General features: G+C 31.8%; 1 protein-coding gene across 3 annotated transcripts; it reads left to right on the top strand.

Moving 5' to 3' along the window:
• The first annotated feature begins 3,437 nt into the window (after positions 1-3,437).
• On the top strand, positions 3,438-12,500 carry LOC123205823 (serine/threonine protein phosphatase 2A 55 kDa regulatory subunit B beta isoform-like). Of its 3 annotated transcripts, XM_044622868.1 has the most exons (15): positions 3,439-3,862; positions 4,811-5,102; positions 6,166-6,269; positions 6,384-6,482; positions 6,592-6,711; positions 7,611-7,820; positions 8,286-8,377; positions 9,136-9,254; positions 9,862-9,985; positions 10,167-10,290; positions 10,711-10,779; positions 10,874-10,965; positions 11,053-11,130; positions 11,214-11,281; positions 11,481-12,500. In XM_044622868.1, exons 4-15 carry the CDS (start codon positions 6,414-6,416, stop codon positions 11,615-11,617), a joined length of 1,302 nt encoding a protein of 433 aa, XP_044478803.1. In that variant the 5' UTR covers positions 3,439-3,862; positions 4,811-5,102; positions 6,166-6,269; positions 6,384-6,413; the 3' UTR covers positions 11,618-12,500. The 3 variants fall into 3 exon arrangements, with proteins under 3 accessions (XP_044478801.1, XP_044478803.1, XP_044478802.1); XM_044622866.1 differs by lacking the exon at positions 4,811-5,102 and having other exon boundaries at positions 3,438-3,862; XM_044622867.1 differs by lacking the exon at positions 4,811-5,102 and having other exon boundaries at positions 7,611-7,817.
• Positions 12,501-17,460: the final 4,960 nt, after the last annotated feature.

The following is a 17,460-nucleotide window of genomic DNA, read 5'->3' as shown; positions in this document are numbered from 1 at the left end:
ATATAAATTAAAAATACAAAAAATTATCCAATAAAATTTAAGAAAAAAGTGTTATTTAGCTGGCAGATTTTTTTATCTTTTTAACAATTTTATAAAAATATAATATATTTTTAAAAAATTTAACAGATAAATAGAATTTTCAAACATATAAGGTAAGGCTTTGTTATTTTATCAAAACCTTGGGTGAAACATTGTCATTCGGCCCCCTTTTTTTTTTTAATTATGGGCTGATTAAGACTTTTCATATATTTGTTCGCTTAATAATGATTGCTAAACAAGGGACTAATTTCGTCCGTATGCTCATTTAAAATCAATTAAATCCATGATTATCAGAAATATATTATATTAAAAACCGAGCTGTCTTTTTACTGTGATTGGATTTTCTGCTTTTGAAAATAAAACCTTTAAAATATTATATTATATTATATTTGACAATTGCAGCCCTATCAATTTTTAGCTTTTTTGAGATACTTTTGTGAGTCTATTCTCAAAATTTAACAATAAAATTTGTAAACATAATCCTCAATAATCTTCTCATAACTTTTTTAATTAATTATTAATTGTATGATTAGGATACTTTTCATATTATTTTTTTATAGTAGAGAATATATACATGATAATATAAAATATTATTAATTATGTATTTAAATTGATAGAATAATATTGCTAAATTAATACGTGTTTTATACATAAATTTAAAGAGTAATATTATGTCAATAAATAATAAGTATAAATAATAATATTTTATAATATGATTGAGTATTATTTTTTAATTTAATGTGTCCTACACAACTTCTATCTTGTTTCTTTCTATTCAATCACTTACATTCCACAGGACTTTGGTCATTTGGGGTACACCATCCGTCTTCGAACTTTGATGACATGAGCTTCTTAACTTAAAATTAGTTATTTCGGGAACAACTTCCATGTTAGAACTTTGATAATAATCCATGCATTAAGAATTCTCTCGGTCATTTTAGATACATCGTGGATAACTCTCTATATGTAATGCATATAAAAATAATGGTGAAAACATTTTTCTTTTAAAACATATTTTCTAAACATATGGTCTATGTCGTTCAAACTATATTACGAAAGGGATTGGACACCTTGGTTATGTGAGTAGCAAAACTTCATAGTTATATTTCTCTAAACACGTTTATTGGACTACAATACCATCACTCGTGCTCTGTTGCGTGTAATCCCCACAAGTACGTAGCAAAATCATTTTAGTTCTTTTTGAATTTATGAGTTATATTTGATATTAATGAATGAGAAAATGACTAAATGTTGAAGAATTGAGAATTTGGCTTTGTTGAATGGTCATACATGAAAATTGCACACTTATTCATGTTGTGTTAGGTGGATGATATAAATATCATGTAACATCAGATAATTTAATAAGTTGAATGACCGTTCATGAAAAATATACAATTGTTCTCACAGTAAGCTTATTTGAATTCTATTTAAAGAGGCACGTTCTAGCACGACGTCTTATTTTTCATAACATACTTATCCATTTATAAAATTGATATTGTGTCCTCCAGGAAACAGTGTATAAGATGTATATGATCATTTGCCAATTAGGATAGAAATGTCGTATTCAATAAACGGTCATACATAGAACTTATGCATCATTTGTGACACATAAGTTAGGACGTAATGAGTACCCATACAAAAGAGTGCATGCCCATTTATATTAGCAAAAAGTTGGTTATGTCCTTTGGGTCATATATGATCGTGAATGTGAAAGAGAAAAATTGTTCATGGTGTTAAGGATGTACGGTCATTCAAGCAAGACAAATGATTGTGCAAGATAAATAAGCACGAAAGATTGTGAAAAAGGAAGTTATGAATATTCATGTTGAGTCAAAGTGCATGCTTATTCACAAGTAATGGACAATCATACATAAGAGAAAAAATGAATGTACATTCATGGTAAATAGATAATTATTTATAGAGCTATCTTATAAAATATCTAAAGTTATAAAATTGGCCGAAAACAAGCTCAAAGCCTGAAAAATTATAGTGAAATGAGCAAAAAAAAATCTAAGGCCCAAAATATTTTCACAAGCCTCGAAGTTAACTTGTTTGATAGTTTTATTAATGAGTTTAAGATTTAAGGATTTAAAATTTTAAGTTTTAAGTTTTGAGTTATGAGTTAAGAGTTTCAATTTACCCCTGATGATACAATATCAATTTACACCCTATATGATAAAAATAGTAGTTTACCCTATAAACGGTCAAATATCAATTTAAACTCATAGCGATCTTTTTTATATATTATTTTGTAATTAGAGTAACAAAAAATTTCTTAACTAAATGTATAAGTATAATCTTAAAAGAAGTTAGCACAAATGTTGGAAAATATTACATTACCCCTAACATGACAAAATATTGGTTTACTATTACTTTACCCCATATCAAAGTTTCCTATACATATTTCATAACTAAAATAATGAGAAATTGTATGTCTAACTATACAAATATACTTTTAAAAAATTCGATATAAAAGTTGAAAAATATCATTTCAACACTCATATGGTAAAATATCAATTTAACCCCCGTAGTAAAATACTTGTCTACTTGTACATGGTCAAATATAAGTTATTCCCTACATGATAAGTTTAAAATATTAAAAGCCACAGCGTGGTTAAATATAAAAGAACCCTGCATTTTTCCTACCAAAAAAAATATATTACCAGGAATTTCTATCATTCTTGGTTTTAAAATACACTCTGATACTTATTAAATGAACTCAATACACCAAAAAATAATATATAATAATCAAATAAATAAAAAATTAAACTAATATTTGTATAAATATTTGGATATAATGATTTTTCTTCCTTGAATTCGAAACCATAATGTTAGAATTTGTGTAGAAATGTGAAAATATAGATTTGTGAAGTTTGTGCGATTTGCTGGTAATGTTATTTTGTATAAAATATTAAACTTTATATAATAAATATCAATTTAAATATCAAAGATGATATGTTATAATATAATTGAATATTATTTTTTTAAATTTAAAATTATATAATTATATCATTATCGATACTTAAATCTGTATTATACACATAATTTTATGGTTATATATAAAAAGTGTGATAGTATTAATGTATTAAATTTTCTGTTTTGGGATAATCCGAATGTCTTTCAAAAAGTTGGTTGTTTTCTATAGGTCCCTTTAATTTTAGTATTTTTTATTAAATTCCTTTTATATTACTTTTATGCATCCGACTTCCATAACTTGCCACATCACCACCAACTAACTAATCAAACCCGCCTGTCACAACAGGCAAACTCAACACCTGTCATTCTATAACAGATCCAGAAGTTCCATTATTGATAGAAACACACAAACGCAAAGGTGAAAAGAAAGAAAGAACCGAAGAACGTTTTAATCCTTTGAAAATAATAATAATAATAATAAAAAAACCAAAATTCTAAATTTTATAAATAAATAAAAATAAAAATTTAGTGAGAGAAACCGAGACGAGAAGCAATTTATTTTGTTTGTTTTATTTTTTAATTTTCTAGAGAGAGAAACAAAAACCAACGCACAACAAAAACATAATAATAATAATAATAAAGTTTGGTTTTTGTTTCGGTTTTGAGTTGTGTTGTGTTCAATGGTTGAATTGGGAATCGGAATCTCATTGGCTCTGTAATGATGCGATCTTGGGTTTGCTGATTTGCTTTGGCCGTTGATTTTGGTTACTTGGGGTCAACAACAAGGGACAAAAGGGAGAAATGAATGGCGGTGAAGAGGTTCGCACGGCTGCTCCACCGCAGCCGTTGGAGTGGAAGTTCTCTCAGGTCTTCGGTGAGCGAACCGCAGGGGAAGAAGTCCAAGAAGGTAAATTTTTTCATTCTATTGTTTTATTTTATTTGGTTTTTTGGTGTTGGTGTCGTTATGTGTTTTGGATCTATTAGGTTTTGCTTGTGTTTGATGCAGTTAGGGTTTGATTTTGGATCTAAAACGGATCGTGGGTATTGAGTAATCGGGGTTTAGATGTGTGGCTTTTTTTTTAATCATATTCTGTTGAAGTGAAATGCGTGCACTTTATTTTTGTAAGTCGAAGTTATTAGCTATGTTTTAGATCTTGTTTGGTTTTGTTAATTGATGCATTGAGACTGTATTGCATGCATCAAGTTGTGAATTTTTTGGAATTATGATGAAATTGCGATATGGTTTAAGCATATTTTGTTAGCTTGATTTATAATGAAGATAATATGTTGATATTTCTCTTTTGGCTATGCAACTATTGGTGATGCATAGAACCAACTAGGTACATGGGAGAAAGTTATTTTTTCCGTGTTTAACGCTTGGGGATTCTATTTCAAGTTAGTTATGTAATGGCGAATGTATTACCAGCTAAGTAGCTGTCATCTGTTGTAATTATTCAGGTTCAGGGATATGTACATTGCTTCTGAGGTTGTAGTTCTTGTAAGTGGTTGGTTTGTTTTATATTTTGGTAGTTAAATAACTGAACTCAATTCATGTTAAGAAAGGCTTAAACCAGGATTACTTTGGGTTGAGTGTTTAATAACCACTATGTGGAAATCAATGAGTGAGCTCATTTTATGAAACTTGTCACATTGCTGTGGAAGTTGGGACTGACGTGTTGATTAGTCATTTCTGGTCTTGATATCATACATATCTAGGAGCGATAACTTCTGCTGCAATCTACTGACATAATTTATCAGCCTGTGTCTATGTTCTATGTTGATTTGATTAGCATTCACCTGTGGAGAATCTGGATATGAGTTTCAGGAATTATGTGTTATGTTATATCTCTTTCAGTGGTGGAATCAATATAAGGGGGTTTCATCATCTAGTACTTAGACAAGAATGAGGATTCTAATCTGGTTGCGACATCACCAAGGAAAAGACAATAGAAGCAATCTAAAGTAATGTGGAATAGAAGTCAACGACAGTGGGGCACCAAAAGGAATGGTTACAAGATTTGATCCAGGAGCTTGAACAATATCACAATTACCAAAACAATCGTGGCTCAAGTATTAAGTCAAGACTATGATTCCAGATTTCATTGGAGGATATAGCCCTAGAAGACATTAATGACGAGATTATTTAGGTTGAATACCCTATATTTTAATCAATAATACTATGTGCATAACTTTGTGTGTAAACAACGATGTGCCACTATATTATTGAGTGTTGTTTTATTTTTTAATTTTCAACTGTTCAATCACATGATGACATGATGTTATTTGTGAACATAGCACTACTCTATCTTAATTAGTTGCTCTGGGATCTAAATACTTGACCCTTGGTTGATGGTAAAGGGCTTTTACCATTTAGACTAAAATGTAAACTTTAAGACCCATGGTTGGCATCTGATGGGTTCTGATAAAAACCATAAGTTAGCTTATTTTCTGTGATAGCTATGTTAAACCATTGAAGAGTTGAAGACCTGTGCTCAAGAAATTAGATGATGAATGCAATTCAAGTTGATGATTTTCTTCCTGCATGTACTTATGCACCGTGGTCAAGTCTCCATAATTTTTCTTTTTCCATGGATTGTGGCATTAGAAAGTATTTTTTAAGTAGAATTATTGAATAATCAAAGGAGATGGAAATTGTTGTTCACTGTCATGTTATAGCTTCTGGTGGGAATTTGTGGAGACTGAACACCGATTACCTGGAGGGACCGTGCAATGCTCAGAGCAGATGCTCTTGATATAGTGCATATTAGTTTTTAAATAATTTAGTTTATCAAACTGGAAAAATATGCCAGACTCTCTTTTGTGGTATCATTATATATTCACAATGTATTTGTACGGAGACAATTGAAGCAAAGCAGACATTTGGTGGACATGTCAAGTTTTAAACCTTCAGTTATATATAGAATAAATTTATGTATATATGTCTTGCTTTTGAACAAAAAGTTATAACTGTGGCCTAGGAAAGGTAGTTGGTGTATTTGCAGTGTAATCAGTAGTCTTCAAGGGAGAAATTGTAGTTTTAGCATATTCTAGTAAATCAAATCTGTCTCCTACAGAAGAAAATATTTACTCATCATTTTGATCTAAGGATTATGATGATGTTTCTCTTATCATATTGCAGTTATATTTTCATTATTTTATTGGAAGGTATGATGGGATTTCTCTAAATGGCTGCTTTCCTTGTCTCTACAGTTGATATAATATCAGCAATTGAATTTGACAAATCTGGTGATCATCTTGCTACTGGTGACCGTGGGGGGCGGGTGGTTCTCTTTGAGCGAACAGACAATAAGGATGTGGGTTCTTTCTTCCATGTTCATGCTTCTTTCTTTTTAATATAATTTTTTTATATTGCCTTGTTGTTGGCTGTTTCTCACAACAAATAACATCTTTTATACTGCAATTTGTAGCATGGAGGATGCAGAAGGGATCTGGAGAGAATGGATTATCCAATAACTAGGCATCCTGAGTTTCGTTACAAAACAGAGTTTCAGAGCCATGAACCTGAGGTATCATTTTTGGGTTGTTACTCTTGCTTCAATTTCATACATATCCTCGGTTTGCTATTAAGAGTTTGAATTGTTTGTACTCATACTATCTCTGCCTTTTTAATGTCAGTTTGACTATCTAAAGAGCTTGGAAATAGAGGAGAAAATCAACAAAATTAGATGGTGCCAAACAGCCAATGGTGCACTGTTTCTTCTTTCTACTAATGATAAAACCATCAAATTTTGGAAGGTAAGGAGGATGGTTCTATATCTGCAAAAACTACTTCTCTTGTTGTTCTCTTGCCTTTTTCATTACTATATCTTTTCCCAATTTGTTTATAGATTGTGCTGAAGATGACATATCATTAATAACAAATATGGTGTCCAAAACCACCCCCTTTCTGTGTCTGCGTATTCACATATGATATATATAATAGAAGCAGTACATGTAATTTTCTACTTGAATGACAACTTCTCATTTTTGCATTATCTGCTATCTATGGTCATATTGTTTCAAGTTAATATAACTTGCATGCACTGGGAGCCTTTTACATAAGGGCAACTTGCATTATATCTTTGCTTGCTCTGGGGCTTGTTCTTTTGGGGGGATTCTAAGTTTTATAAATAGTCAACTGCACAATTGAAAGCTTTTGTACTTTAATATTTACGGTGGTAGAAGACAACATTCTTTTGATTCCTTTGCAGTCAGCACATTCACTTGTATATCAAAATTGTTTTAGTTTTCTGTGAAAGTATTTTAACACTTGCATAAAATGTGATTTTAGACTTTATGAAGGGTATTGTATCAGTGCGTGAAAAATTGGATGAAACAGGTTTATAAGCTGTAGGGAAGTTTGCATGATGAATCTTGCTAGACTGGGTTACTATTATAAATCATTGCTTTATGTTCATATCCATGTCGTGAAGCTTCAGGCTACTGGATGTCCAGTGGTAGGAATAGTTAATACCAAGTAGGATATCATCTTCAATTTTGTTCATTCTCACCAGCTTTTGTTATAACTAGGATTTTGCATTCATTTATCATTTTCTTTTGTTTGTCATTTTTCAAGCATTTATATTTTGACACTTGTAAATGCATGCCTATGCCCTACATCTTATTTATTAGCAATATCTATCTGAGTTGAGCAGGTACAGGAAAAGAAGGTCAAGAAGATTTCTGACATGAATTTGGACCCTCTAAAAGCTGTAGCAAATGGAAGTGTTGCTAGTTCAAGTAATGCTAGTAGCCCTAAACCATATCTTGCAAATGGTGGATGTCTGGACAAATCATCTAGTTCTCTGAGCAATGAATTTTTCATTCCACCTGGGGGCATTCCATCACTACGTTTACCAAGGGTAGTTGTACTTAGCCCAGTCCGTTCTCCGTCCCTTGATTATAAATTTAGAATAGGTGTACAGAAACTTTTAATGCCCCACGTTATTCTTGTGTGTGATCAATTTTGCCATTTTTATCATATCTTAAAGCATGTGTCGACATTTAGAAAGTTGAATTTCAGCTTATGAAAAGACTTGGGGGATCCTGAGCCGATCTTGCAAAGTCTTTCCTTATATAAAGTGCATTATATTGATGAATTAGTTTTGGGCTTAAATCTGCAACTGAGAGCTAGGTGTGGGTTAATAATCTGTATAATTAGCTTAGGTTCATACGATTTTTAGACATTACCACCTCAAGTATACAACTTCTCCAAAATTTCTTTTAATTAGTAATGGAAAAAAAACATTTCGTGTTGGATAACGGTTAGCGTTGTCAATTGGTGAACTGCTTGTTTTATTACATATGATACTGACTCAAACTTTATTCAGATAACTAGCAACGAGATTAGCCTAATGGCTAGATGCCGAAGGGTATATGCCCATGCTCATGACTATCATATCAATTCTATATCAAACAATAGGTAAATTCATCTTATATTATTTAGTTTGTAACTACTTTTCTGAAGATATTTTAGTCTGTATGCTCTATATTTGATATGTTTTATTGGCTTAATGTTGGAAGGTACATGCAATGGAATTGGTGTTGAGATATGTCTTAGGTTCAGATCTTATTAATAAATAGTTAGCGCTTCAATTCCTTTGCCTTTTCATTGGTAACATAGAATCTGTCACAAAATTTTATCCGTAGAAAATACTATCAACTGATAGAAGCCAAACTTATTTATGGTATCTTGTTGCTTGATTTTAACTTTTTTTCATTATTAGCATTGACGTCCTTTCTTTTCTATGAGGTCAGGATATGAGTTCTGCAGTTTAGACGGTCAGAATTTAAAAAAAAAAAAAAAAGGAATTCTGCTGTTATTTTGAAAGATGTTAAATGAACTGGTAGTTGTAGTAGCTGGCCTTTCACTACTCTCTTTTCTCGCTAAGTTTCATTATACAAGATGTCTTTTTTGATGCCTAGAAATCACTTGACCTTTCTAAACCTTCAAATATCAATGCTAGGGAGTTCAGTGATTCAGATTATATATCGGGGCATTCATTGAGTTTATGCTTTCACTATTTTTCTCTTTAGAACATCAAATTTCCCTCTTCATTCAGTGAAGTGATTTGACTCTTGCTAGCATATTGTATTTTGTGCTATGTGATATGTGCTTTGCCTCATTATTGACATTGATTTGAATGATTTTACTGATCCTCTTTCTTTCTTGCACTACAGTGATGGTGAAACATTTATATCAGCTGATGACCTGCGCATCAATCTTTGGAACTTGGAAATTAGCAATCAGAGTTTCAATATTGTTGATGTAAAGCCTACAAACATGGAGGATCTAACTGGTAAACATCCTAATATCTTGGTATTTTGGGTAGTATTGAAATTTTTCTCACAGTGGGTTTCCTCCTTTTTAGTTGATTCTGATCTGATGAATTATGATTTTTGGTACTTTGATTTGTCATGGAAGCTTTTGTTTCTTGTCATGTTCTCACCTTGCACCTTCTTATGTGTGTCTAATATGAATCTTAGGAGAATCACACCTCAAAAGCTAGGTGTTAAGATTGGTGAGCCCAAAGTCATATAAACCCTACATTAGAAGCTCATACTTTCCAATGTGGATCCAAGTCTCATGTCTTACACTTGAGATCCTAGCATACCACCATGCTCTACAGTCCCAACGCCCACCTGACTTGGCTGTACGTTAGCACCGGGCTTACACTACAATACCGGTGTCACCACCCGCCTGAATAATTTGATTTCCACATTACTAGCCTACCTTTTCTTTTAATCCACACCTCTTTCCATAGATTTCCTGAAAACTACAACTTTCTACATTTTTTCCCCTGTTTTTTTTTGGTCTGCTTGTTTTATTGTTTGTTTTTAAGTTCAAGTTTTTTGTTTACTGATCTCTTGCTAAAACCTTTTACCCCTTTTTATTTGTTCTTGCAGAGGTGATAACATCAGCTGAATTCCATCCCACTCATTGTAATATGTTAGCATATAGCAGTTCAAAAGGCTCCATACGGCTTATTGATTTGCGACAATCGGCTTTATGTGATTCTCATGCTAAATTGTAAGTGTTTCAGTTGGTTTTTGTATTATTAATATCATTTGTGATAGAAGGGGAAAAAGGTGGATACTTCATTGGCTTGAACACATTTTTTCATGGAAGATAGGGAAAACATCTCTTCTGTTATGTTATTGGATATGATAGTAATTTGCTTCCCGTTTCCTCTAATATCCTTTGTTGACAGGTTCGAGGAACAAGAGGCACCTGGTTCTAGATCATTTTTCACAGAGATAATTGCTTCGATGTCAGATATTAAATTTGCAAAGAATGGAAGATATATACTTAGTCGTGATTACATGACTCTTAAGGTTGGGGGTTTTTGTCTATGTTTTTGACTTTTGATTCATAATTGCAAGTAGTTTTTTTTTTGTGTTATATTCTCATTGTGTTACTGATGCTGTGACAATATGCTCTTTCTGAATGCTACTTCCTCAAGCCTATTTCCTTGCTGTTAGTGTTTTTTAATTTGTACTCCTATTTTGATGATTATTTACATCCTTGCATTCACATCAAAAGCTTTAAGCTATAGGTTGCATGCTTTGTTTAGTTGTGGCTGTATTGTCATGTCCAACAATATTTCTGTATGTTTTATTCTTGGTCTGTATCTCAATAATAGTATCAGCGTTGCTCCTAGGACTAGCTGTCTGCACACGTGAATGTCAGATTTTTTGGGAACTTGGATAAACTCTTTTCCTGATTCTAACTTAAGTCATTTACTTCTTTGGCAGCTATGGGATATTAACATGGATTCAGGTCCTGTTGCAACCTTTCAGGTTCATGAATATCTAAGACCTAAGGTGAGGATTTTATTTCCGGACAAAACCAAACCCAATGTATTTCCTTTTTTCGCTAATTGTGTATTGTGATAAACTTTTCTTTTCTTGTTTCCAGTTGTGTGATTTATATGAAAATGATTCAATCTTTGATAAATTCGAGTGTTGCCTTAGTGGTGATGGATTGCGAGTAGCTACAGGTTCTTACAGGTAGATTTTTGTGTATAAATCCACTATTTCATTGCTGTGAGAAAACCCTGGACTGCATATTGATTTTTTTTTTACCTATCATCACAGCAATCTATTCCGTGTGTTTGGTTGTGCTTCAGAAAGTACTGAAGCAACAACTTTGGAGGCCAGCAAAAATCCAATGAGGTAATATAGATATCATAAGAATAGCGTAACTGGGGATTTATGTAAAAACACTAGTGAATATAAATTCTAATATGCCCTTATAGGAGACAAGTTCAAACGCCTTCAAGGCCTTCCAGATCCCTTAGCAGTATAACACGTGTTGTCAGACGAGGTAAGATTAACTTAATAGTTTCTTCTGTTCCAAATTTTAAAGTGACTGTGACGTCATGTGTTGATTCATGAGCTAACTAAAGACTGTCTTTATATTAATATTTATGCCAATTACATGAACTTTTTTACTACATTTCTGCGTCATTTTTCTGTTATCTTTCCTAAATTTGATTATTCTGTGGATTGGGGGACTGTACCAGGAGCAGACAGTCCTGGAGTTGATGCAAATGGAAATTCTTTTGATTTCACCACAAAGTTGCTCCACCTAGCATGGCACCCAACTGAAAACTCAATTGCTTGTGCTGCTGCAAACAGTCTGTATATGTACTATGCATAAAGATGGTACAAGGAGAAATGCATTTCTTGGTTAGTTAACTTTTTTGGGTTGCTGTTGGAGAAGGCTTCTTTTCCCTTTCCCACCAACCAGTGAATCGGAGGCTACATAAAACTGTCACACTTGCGCAAGTGCTCCTTAAATCTGTATCACATGCTGTAGTAGGAAGGTCTTTAAATGGCTGTCAAAGAATCCATGAGGAAGTTACCTGATTTTGTTCCCGGGTGGGCAGCTTGATTCTCTTTTCACTTAATCCCCTTCCCAAGTCCCAAAATTCCTTCTTCCTTTTTCTGTTTTGCACATCTTCTTGTAAAATAGAAGATGCAGTTAAGTTTTATAATTGTGTTGGCCCTTAGTCAAGAAGAAAATGTAATTGTACCTCTCCTACAACAAAAACTAAAAGATGTTCAATATTTGCCACTAGGTTTAAGGTAAACGTAGTGTTTTTTTTTTTTTTTTTCCTTTTTTAACAGATCTTGGTGGGAAGGAGCTGTTGAAAACTTGCAGTGCTCATTTTTTTATTGATTCTTTGTCATGTTTGGAACATAACCCCTTTGTTCAAATGTAGCTTTTGTTTTTCTTCCTCCTGATTCTTTGTCATTAGGTATTTCCGAGTGACTTCTGACCCAAATTTTCCAGGCTTCTTCACGTCTTTGGTGGGATGTGCATTGGTTCTGATAGTTTTAAGAATTATTGCTTCTGTGTTTGCTTTTCTTGTTCATGTTTCGATCATAACTATTGTTGTCCCAGAAAACGAATATGTAGATATGCACTGTACCATTGTAAACTTGTACTCGAATTTTTTTTTTTTTCATTTGAAGGGTAGCATTACTTTCGAGCCATGATAGGCCATTGCTAATATAACAAGGAAATGATGTTGTTACCATTTGCCTCTCTGCTTTTTCCTGCTTATTCATTGTTGATGATTTGCTTCAAATCCTAAGATACCAAATGTAGTATCCTTGATCTAATACTCTGGCTTACTAGCAAGTAGAGTTGGATTCAAATCGAGTTTGTTCAAGTTTAAGTTTGAGTTTGATTCGAATGAGTTCGAAATGAGCTAGTGTTAAATGAACTCGAGCTTACAATTTCAAGCACAAGCTATTCATAAAATTCGTAAATTAAAATTTTTGATACAAAATGATCTTATTTTGATCAATATGTATTAAAACGATATTGTTTTAATAACAAGTTAATTAAAACTCGAACTCGAACAAAGTTAGAGCTTAAAACAAGTCAAGTTCGAGGTCATTTACAGCGAGTTTGATGGGTCTGTGTTCGAGGTTAGTTCAGTTTGAATCTAGCCTTACTAGTAAGATATGTGATATCTTTAAGTAAATTTTATATTGTTAAGCACGAGAAAGATATTAGGTCTCTTTGTGCATTCTATATAGTTTAGGGATAAGAAGATTTGACTGGTTAAATAATTTGTAAACTTTTTAATCTATTCAGAAGTATTTTAGGTTATAAAGCTCATAAGTAAAATCATAATAGATTGTGTATTCAAAACAGATAATATATTGACAATGAGTCTAAGTATTGAATTAGAAATGTTACATCAAACCAACCTCTTAAACATCTAGTTGATGAAATTAAATAAAACTATGGTACATATTTATTTATATAAATTAAAGGGAGATAATAGTTTATAATTTGATAATGTGATTATATATTTTTTAATTTTAAAATTACTTAATTAGATATTATCACATTTTATATAAATATGTTTATATAATTTATGTTATTATTCAATAAAATTAGACATCATTTGTATACTTGATCTCCAATCATGTTCAAGTAGAGCCCACCAAGTGCCACGGGCAGCCTAGTCATCATCCTTGGGCTGACCTACCGGGCTGTTGAGGTGATGTTCAAATGGGGCTTTATGATATGGATCAGTTTGGGACCATTTTTGGTCCGATCCAGCCCACCAAAACATGGTTATCTAATTATTACAAATTCTCCCTTACTTTAAACAAAAAAAGCAAAAACAATTCTGCATCTGTCCTGAACCAAATATTGATGAAGGACAAGTATCATTGTCCTGATATTCTGAAGTTATAAAAAAACATCTTTTTTTTTTTTAAAAATTGCCATCAAACTAATTATTTCATAATTTCTCAATCATATTCCAAAGTTTTCACTAAATAATTATGTAATTTTCTCATATTTCATGTATTATTGGTAGAATAAAATGGTTAGAAATACCGATTATAACAAAGTGATCAATAGTTTACTGTCGAGGTTCAACTTAACAATAATTTTTTACAATTTTGATACTTTTTTTCTGGTAATTTAATTATATTAATAAACAAACAAATTATGACATGGTATTAGGATAATTATTATATTATTTTTAATTATTTAACTTTTTAAAATTACTATCATCCGTCCATCCCAATTAAAAATAAATCATTTAGATAATAAATTTATAATAACGTTCTTTTTTGCTCATTCCCCTTTCATTTTCACTTTCCTTTTTTGGGTGCCTTAATTGGCCCCACTTCTGTCATTGAGTTGCCACTTTTTCTTACCCGACAAGCCACCTCACACTCTAAATCTTACAAAGTCATCCTCTCTCTTGTATCCACCATCTCTTACCTCTTTGTTGCATGTCTTGTCGATCCTTACCACCACTTTGTCACATAAGAGGATCAAACCACTTTAGACATGCTTCTTGCTCCTTCTTGATGTTGCTTCCCATGATCATGGTTTAGTCAAAGCTTCCACTATAGTAATCTTTGGTTTATACTTTCTTAACCTCTTCGATCTTGTCTTTCTCACAAACCTCTATGTCATTTTGATTATCATCCTAATTATCATATTAACAGTTCGATCTCACTTAAGGAGTGTGAAAAACAATAAAATTTGTCTGTTAAGCGCTAAACAATTGACGACATCATTCCTTTGCATGTTGAACATTCACTTGGTTATAGTAGTGGCAATGATGCAAAAGTTGTTGTAATTGTGAGATTCCAATCAAAATGTTGGCTAGGGTTTCGGGGACTACATTGCAAGTTTTTTTGAAATAGCTAAAATGCAAGTATCTAAAACTTATAAAAAGGTCAGATTCTCGTGTTTAAAACATTAACATACGATTTTTTTAAAAAATATTTAAATTTTTGGACAGTGAGCTTACAATTTTGCCTTATAGGGTTGGAAAATGTTAATCACTCTTTGTAATACACATTTCTTGCTAGACTGCTACAAAGAAGCCCACCTTCTCTCTTCGAATCCAGTAACAGAAGGGACAGAGATAAGAAAAAGCTTTCCTTCCATCTCCTAAACTTGCTCATTCTTAAAAAGTCTTGGCAAATATTAATAAAGGTAATTAATCTTAATTAAATAGTCATAACCTTTAATTATGTAATTGTATATCTTCTTTGAAGAATCAAAAGTCTGATTTTTATGAGTCACCTATTAAAATTGTTAATGTGGGTTTAAATAACTTATATTCGTGTATAGATATTTAAGTCTTTGTTCAAGGAGTGGATTAATGGCATATAAGTCAAAGGCGGAATGGACCCTAGGGTTAACAAAAATGGTAGAGCTGCGAGATTTCTCGAGGAGGTGCAATGATTGTGGGTAAGAGGCATACTTATCTTGATGCAAAATAAAACTTTAAACCTAGTATAGATTATGGAAATCAAGAAAATTAATTTCAAAAACTGGATTTCTTTCTCCACATCTTTACATGACTTCGGCAACCACACCTCACGATTTCATTTCCAAAGATAGGGTTTCAACCTTTCAAAAAATAGTGTTAAATTAAATAATTAATATTTAAATATATAAATACTTTTGATTATATTATATTTAAGTTCATCATTAGATATTTGTGGTTTTTTTTTTTCTCTCTTTTCATGTCTTTTATATTATCTCTTTTACTTAAGGATGTGTACTTAAAAAAAAAAAACATTTCATTACTTAATTGATAAATAATAGTAGAATTGTGGACGTAGAGTTAGATCCAAACTAAGTCAGCTCGATTTAAAAAATTTGCTTAGCTTGGTTCAATTTGGTTTGAATTTTTTTAATTTAAATATGAACATAAAGCTTTGGCTTGTATTTTAAACTGACCCAAACTAGAGCTTAGAGGTGTTTGGCTTGATTCAACTCAAATAGGTGGTTCGAATTCATGGCTTGATTCATCTAGCTTGAATTAGTGGTTCAAATTTGTTATTCGGTTTAGCTCGAATTGGTAGTTTTGTCTATTATTTGAGAAAAATGACATTATTTTATCAATAAACCACGAATTTGAATAACTGATTTAAGCTGAACTCAAGTAACCATTAATGTTGGCTCGACGAACTCGAGTTGAACAAAAACCAAATTACCTTTTATTCAAGCCGAACTTGAGCCAATGAGTGTTCAAATTTAATTCGATTTGTATTCACCACTATTTTAATTAATTTTCAAATATTTAAATATATTATTTTAACTTTATTTTTTTATGAGTACATAGCAAAACGTATGAATCTTTAATCTAGACGGATAAGTTTTGATTTAACGACTGAATTTATAATCATAAAACTAAAGATCGATTATTTGTCTAGTAAATTAAATCAATATTTTTTATAAACCTTTAAGTATTTTGCTTGTATAAAAATTGTGATTGAACTCCAAATTTGTGTGAAATATTTTTTATGGATTGTAATTGATATAAATACTTTTAATTATATTGGATTTAAGTCGATCATCAGAATCCTGTGTTTTTTTTTTTTTGCCCTCTTTTCATTTTTTGTATATTATCTCCTTTACCTAAGGATGTGAACTTTTTTTTTTTTTAACTTTTCACTACTTAATTGATAAACAATGGTAGAATTGTGGAGGTAGGGTTAGATCCAAACTAAGCCAACTTAATTTGGAAAACAGACTTAGTTTGGTTCAACTTTGTTTGAATCTGTTTAATTTAAATTCGAACATAAACCTTTGGCTCATATTTTAAACTGACTCAAACTCAAACTATGAGGTTTTTAGCTTGATATAGGTGGTTCGAATTTATGGCTTGATTCATCTTGAATTCATAGCTCAAATTAGTAATTCAAATTTGTAACTCAATTCAGCTCGAATTGGTGGTTTTGTCTATTATTTGAGAAAAATGACATTGTTTTACTAATAAGCCATAAATTCGAACTACTAATTTAAGTTGACTTCAAACAACCATTAATATTGGCTCGATGAACTTAAGTTAAATTCAAATCAAATTATCTTTTATTTAAACCAAACTTGAGCCAATGAGTGTTCAAACTCAATTTCGTTCGTATCCACCGCTATGTGGAGGCCTCCCTCAACAATAATCTCAGGTCCACCACTAGTCTAAGTTGCCTCAAATGCAAGCAAAGGCAGTTCAGGTTTAACAAATTGTGTTTTAAGAATGGAAGTTCATCTATGAAGAATTTGATGGAGCAGAATAAGCACCATGTCCAGGATCCCACCAGCATTAATTGACAACTGCCATCTACTAGCCAAACAATTTTCTACACTCGCCACGTAATTCATGAAACTCATTCAATTCCAGGATAATAATATACTTTATTCTACTAAACATCTAAATCTGTTAGGTTTGATCTTCATTTTCCTGGTTTACAAGTAGATGAGTTGCATCAGAATGAATTCTGCATTCTTTAATTCAGGCGAATCTAATCATCAACCCATAACCAATATGAACTCGAAGTTTCCTTTGCAATGCCTCAATCTTTACGGAACCTTAAAGTGACTATTTCATTATATTCCAAATTTCAGGATTAAGGATTCTGATGTTGGTAAATAGAATAGCCTGATTATTCTATGTTTTGTATATACATTACGTTGACTAGTGAATTGTTGAACTTGCTACTGGCAAT

The sequence above is a fragment of the Mangifera indica genome, unplaced genomic scaffold (genome assembly GCF_011075055.1).
Source record: "Mangifera indica cultivar Alphonso unplaced genomic scaffold, CATAS_Mindica_2.1 Un_0016, whole genome shotgun sequence".
NCBI lineage: Eukaryota > Viridiplantae > Streptophyta > Magnoliopsida > Sapindales > Anacardiaceae > Mangifera > Mangifera indica.
This window is presented reverse-complemented; position numbering and strand designations above follow the sequence as displayed.

Bases quoted from the DNA above. Each gene is read 5' to 3' on its own strand.
- LOC123205823 (XM_044622866.1), top strand. From the start codon at position 3,757: ATGAATGGCGGTGAAGAGGTTCGCACGGCTGCTCCACCGCAGCCGTTG. The intron at 10,291-10,710 runs GTTGGGGGTTTT...CTTCTTTGGCAG, and splicing joins GTGATTACATGACTCTTAAG to CTATGGGATATTAACATGGA. The intron at 10,966-11,052 runs GTAGATTTTTGT...CTATCATCACAG, and splicing joins GTAGCTACAGGTTCTTACAG to CAATCTATTCCGTGTGTTTG.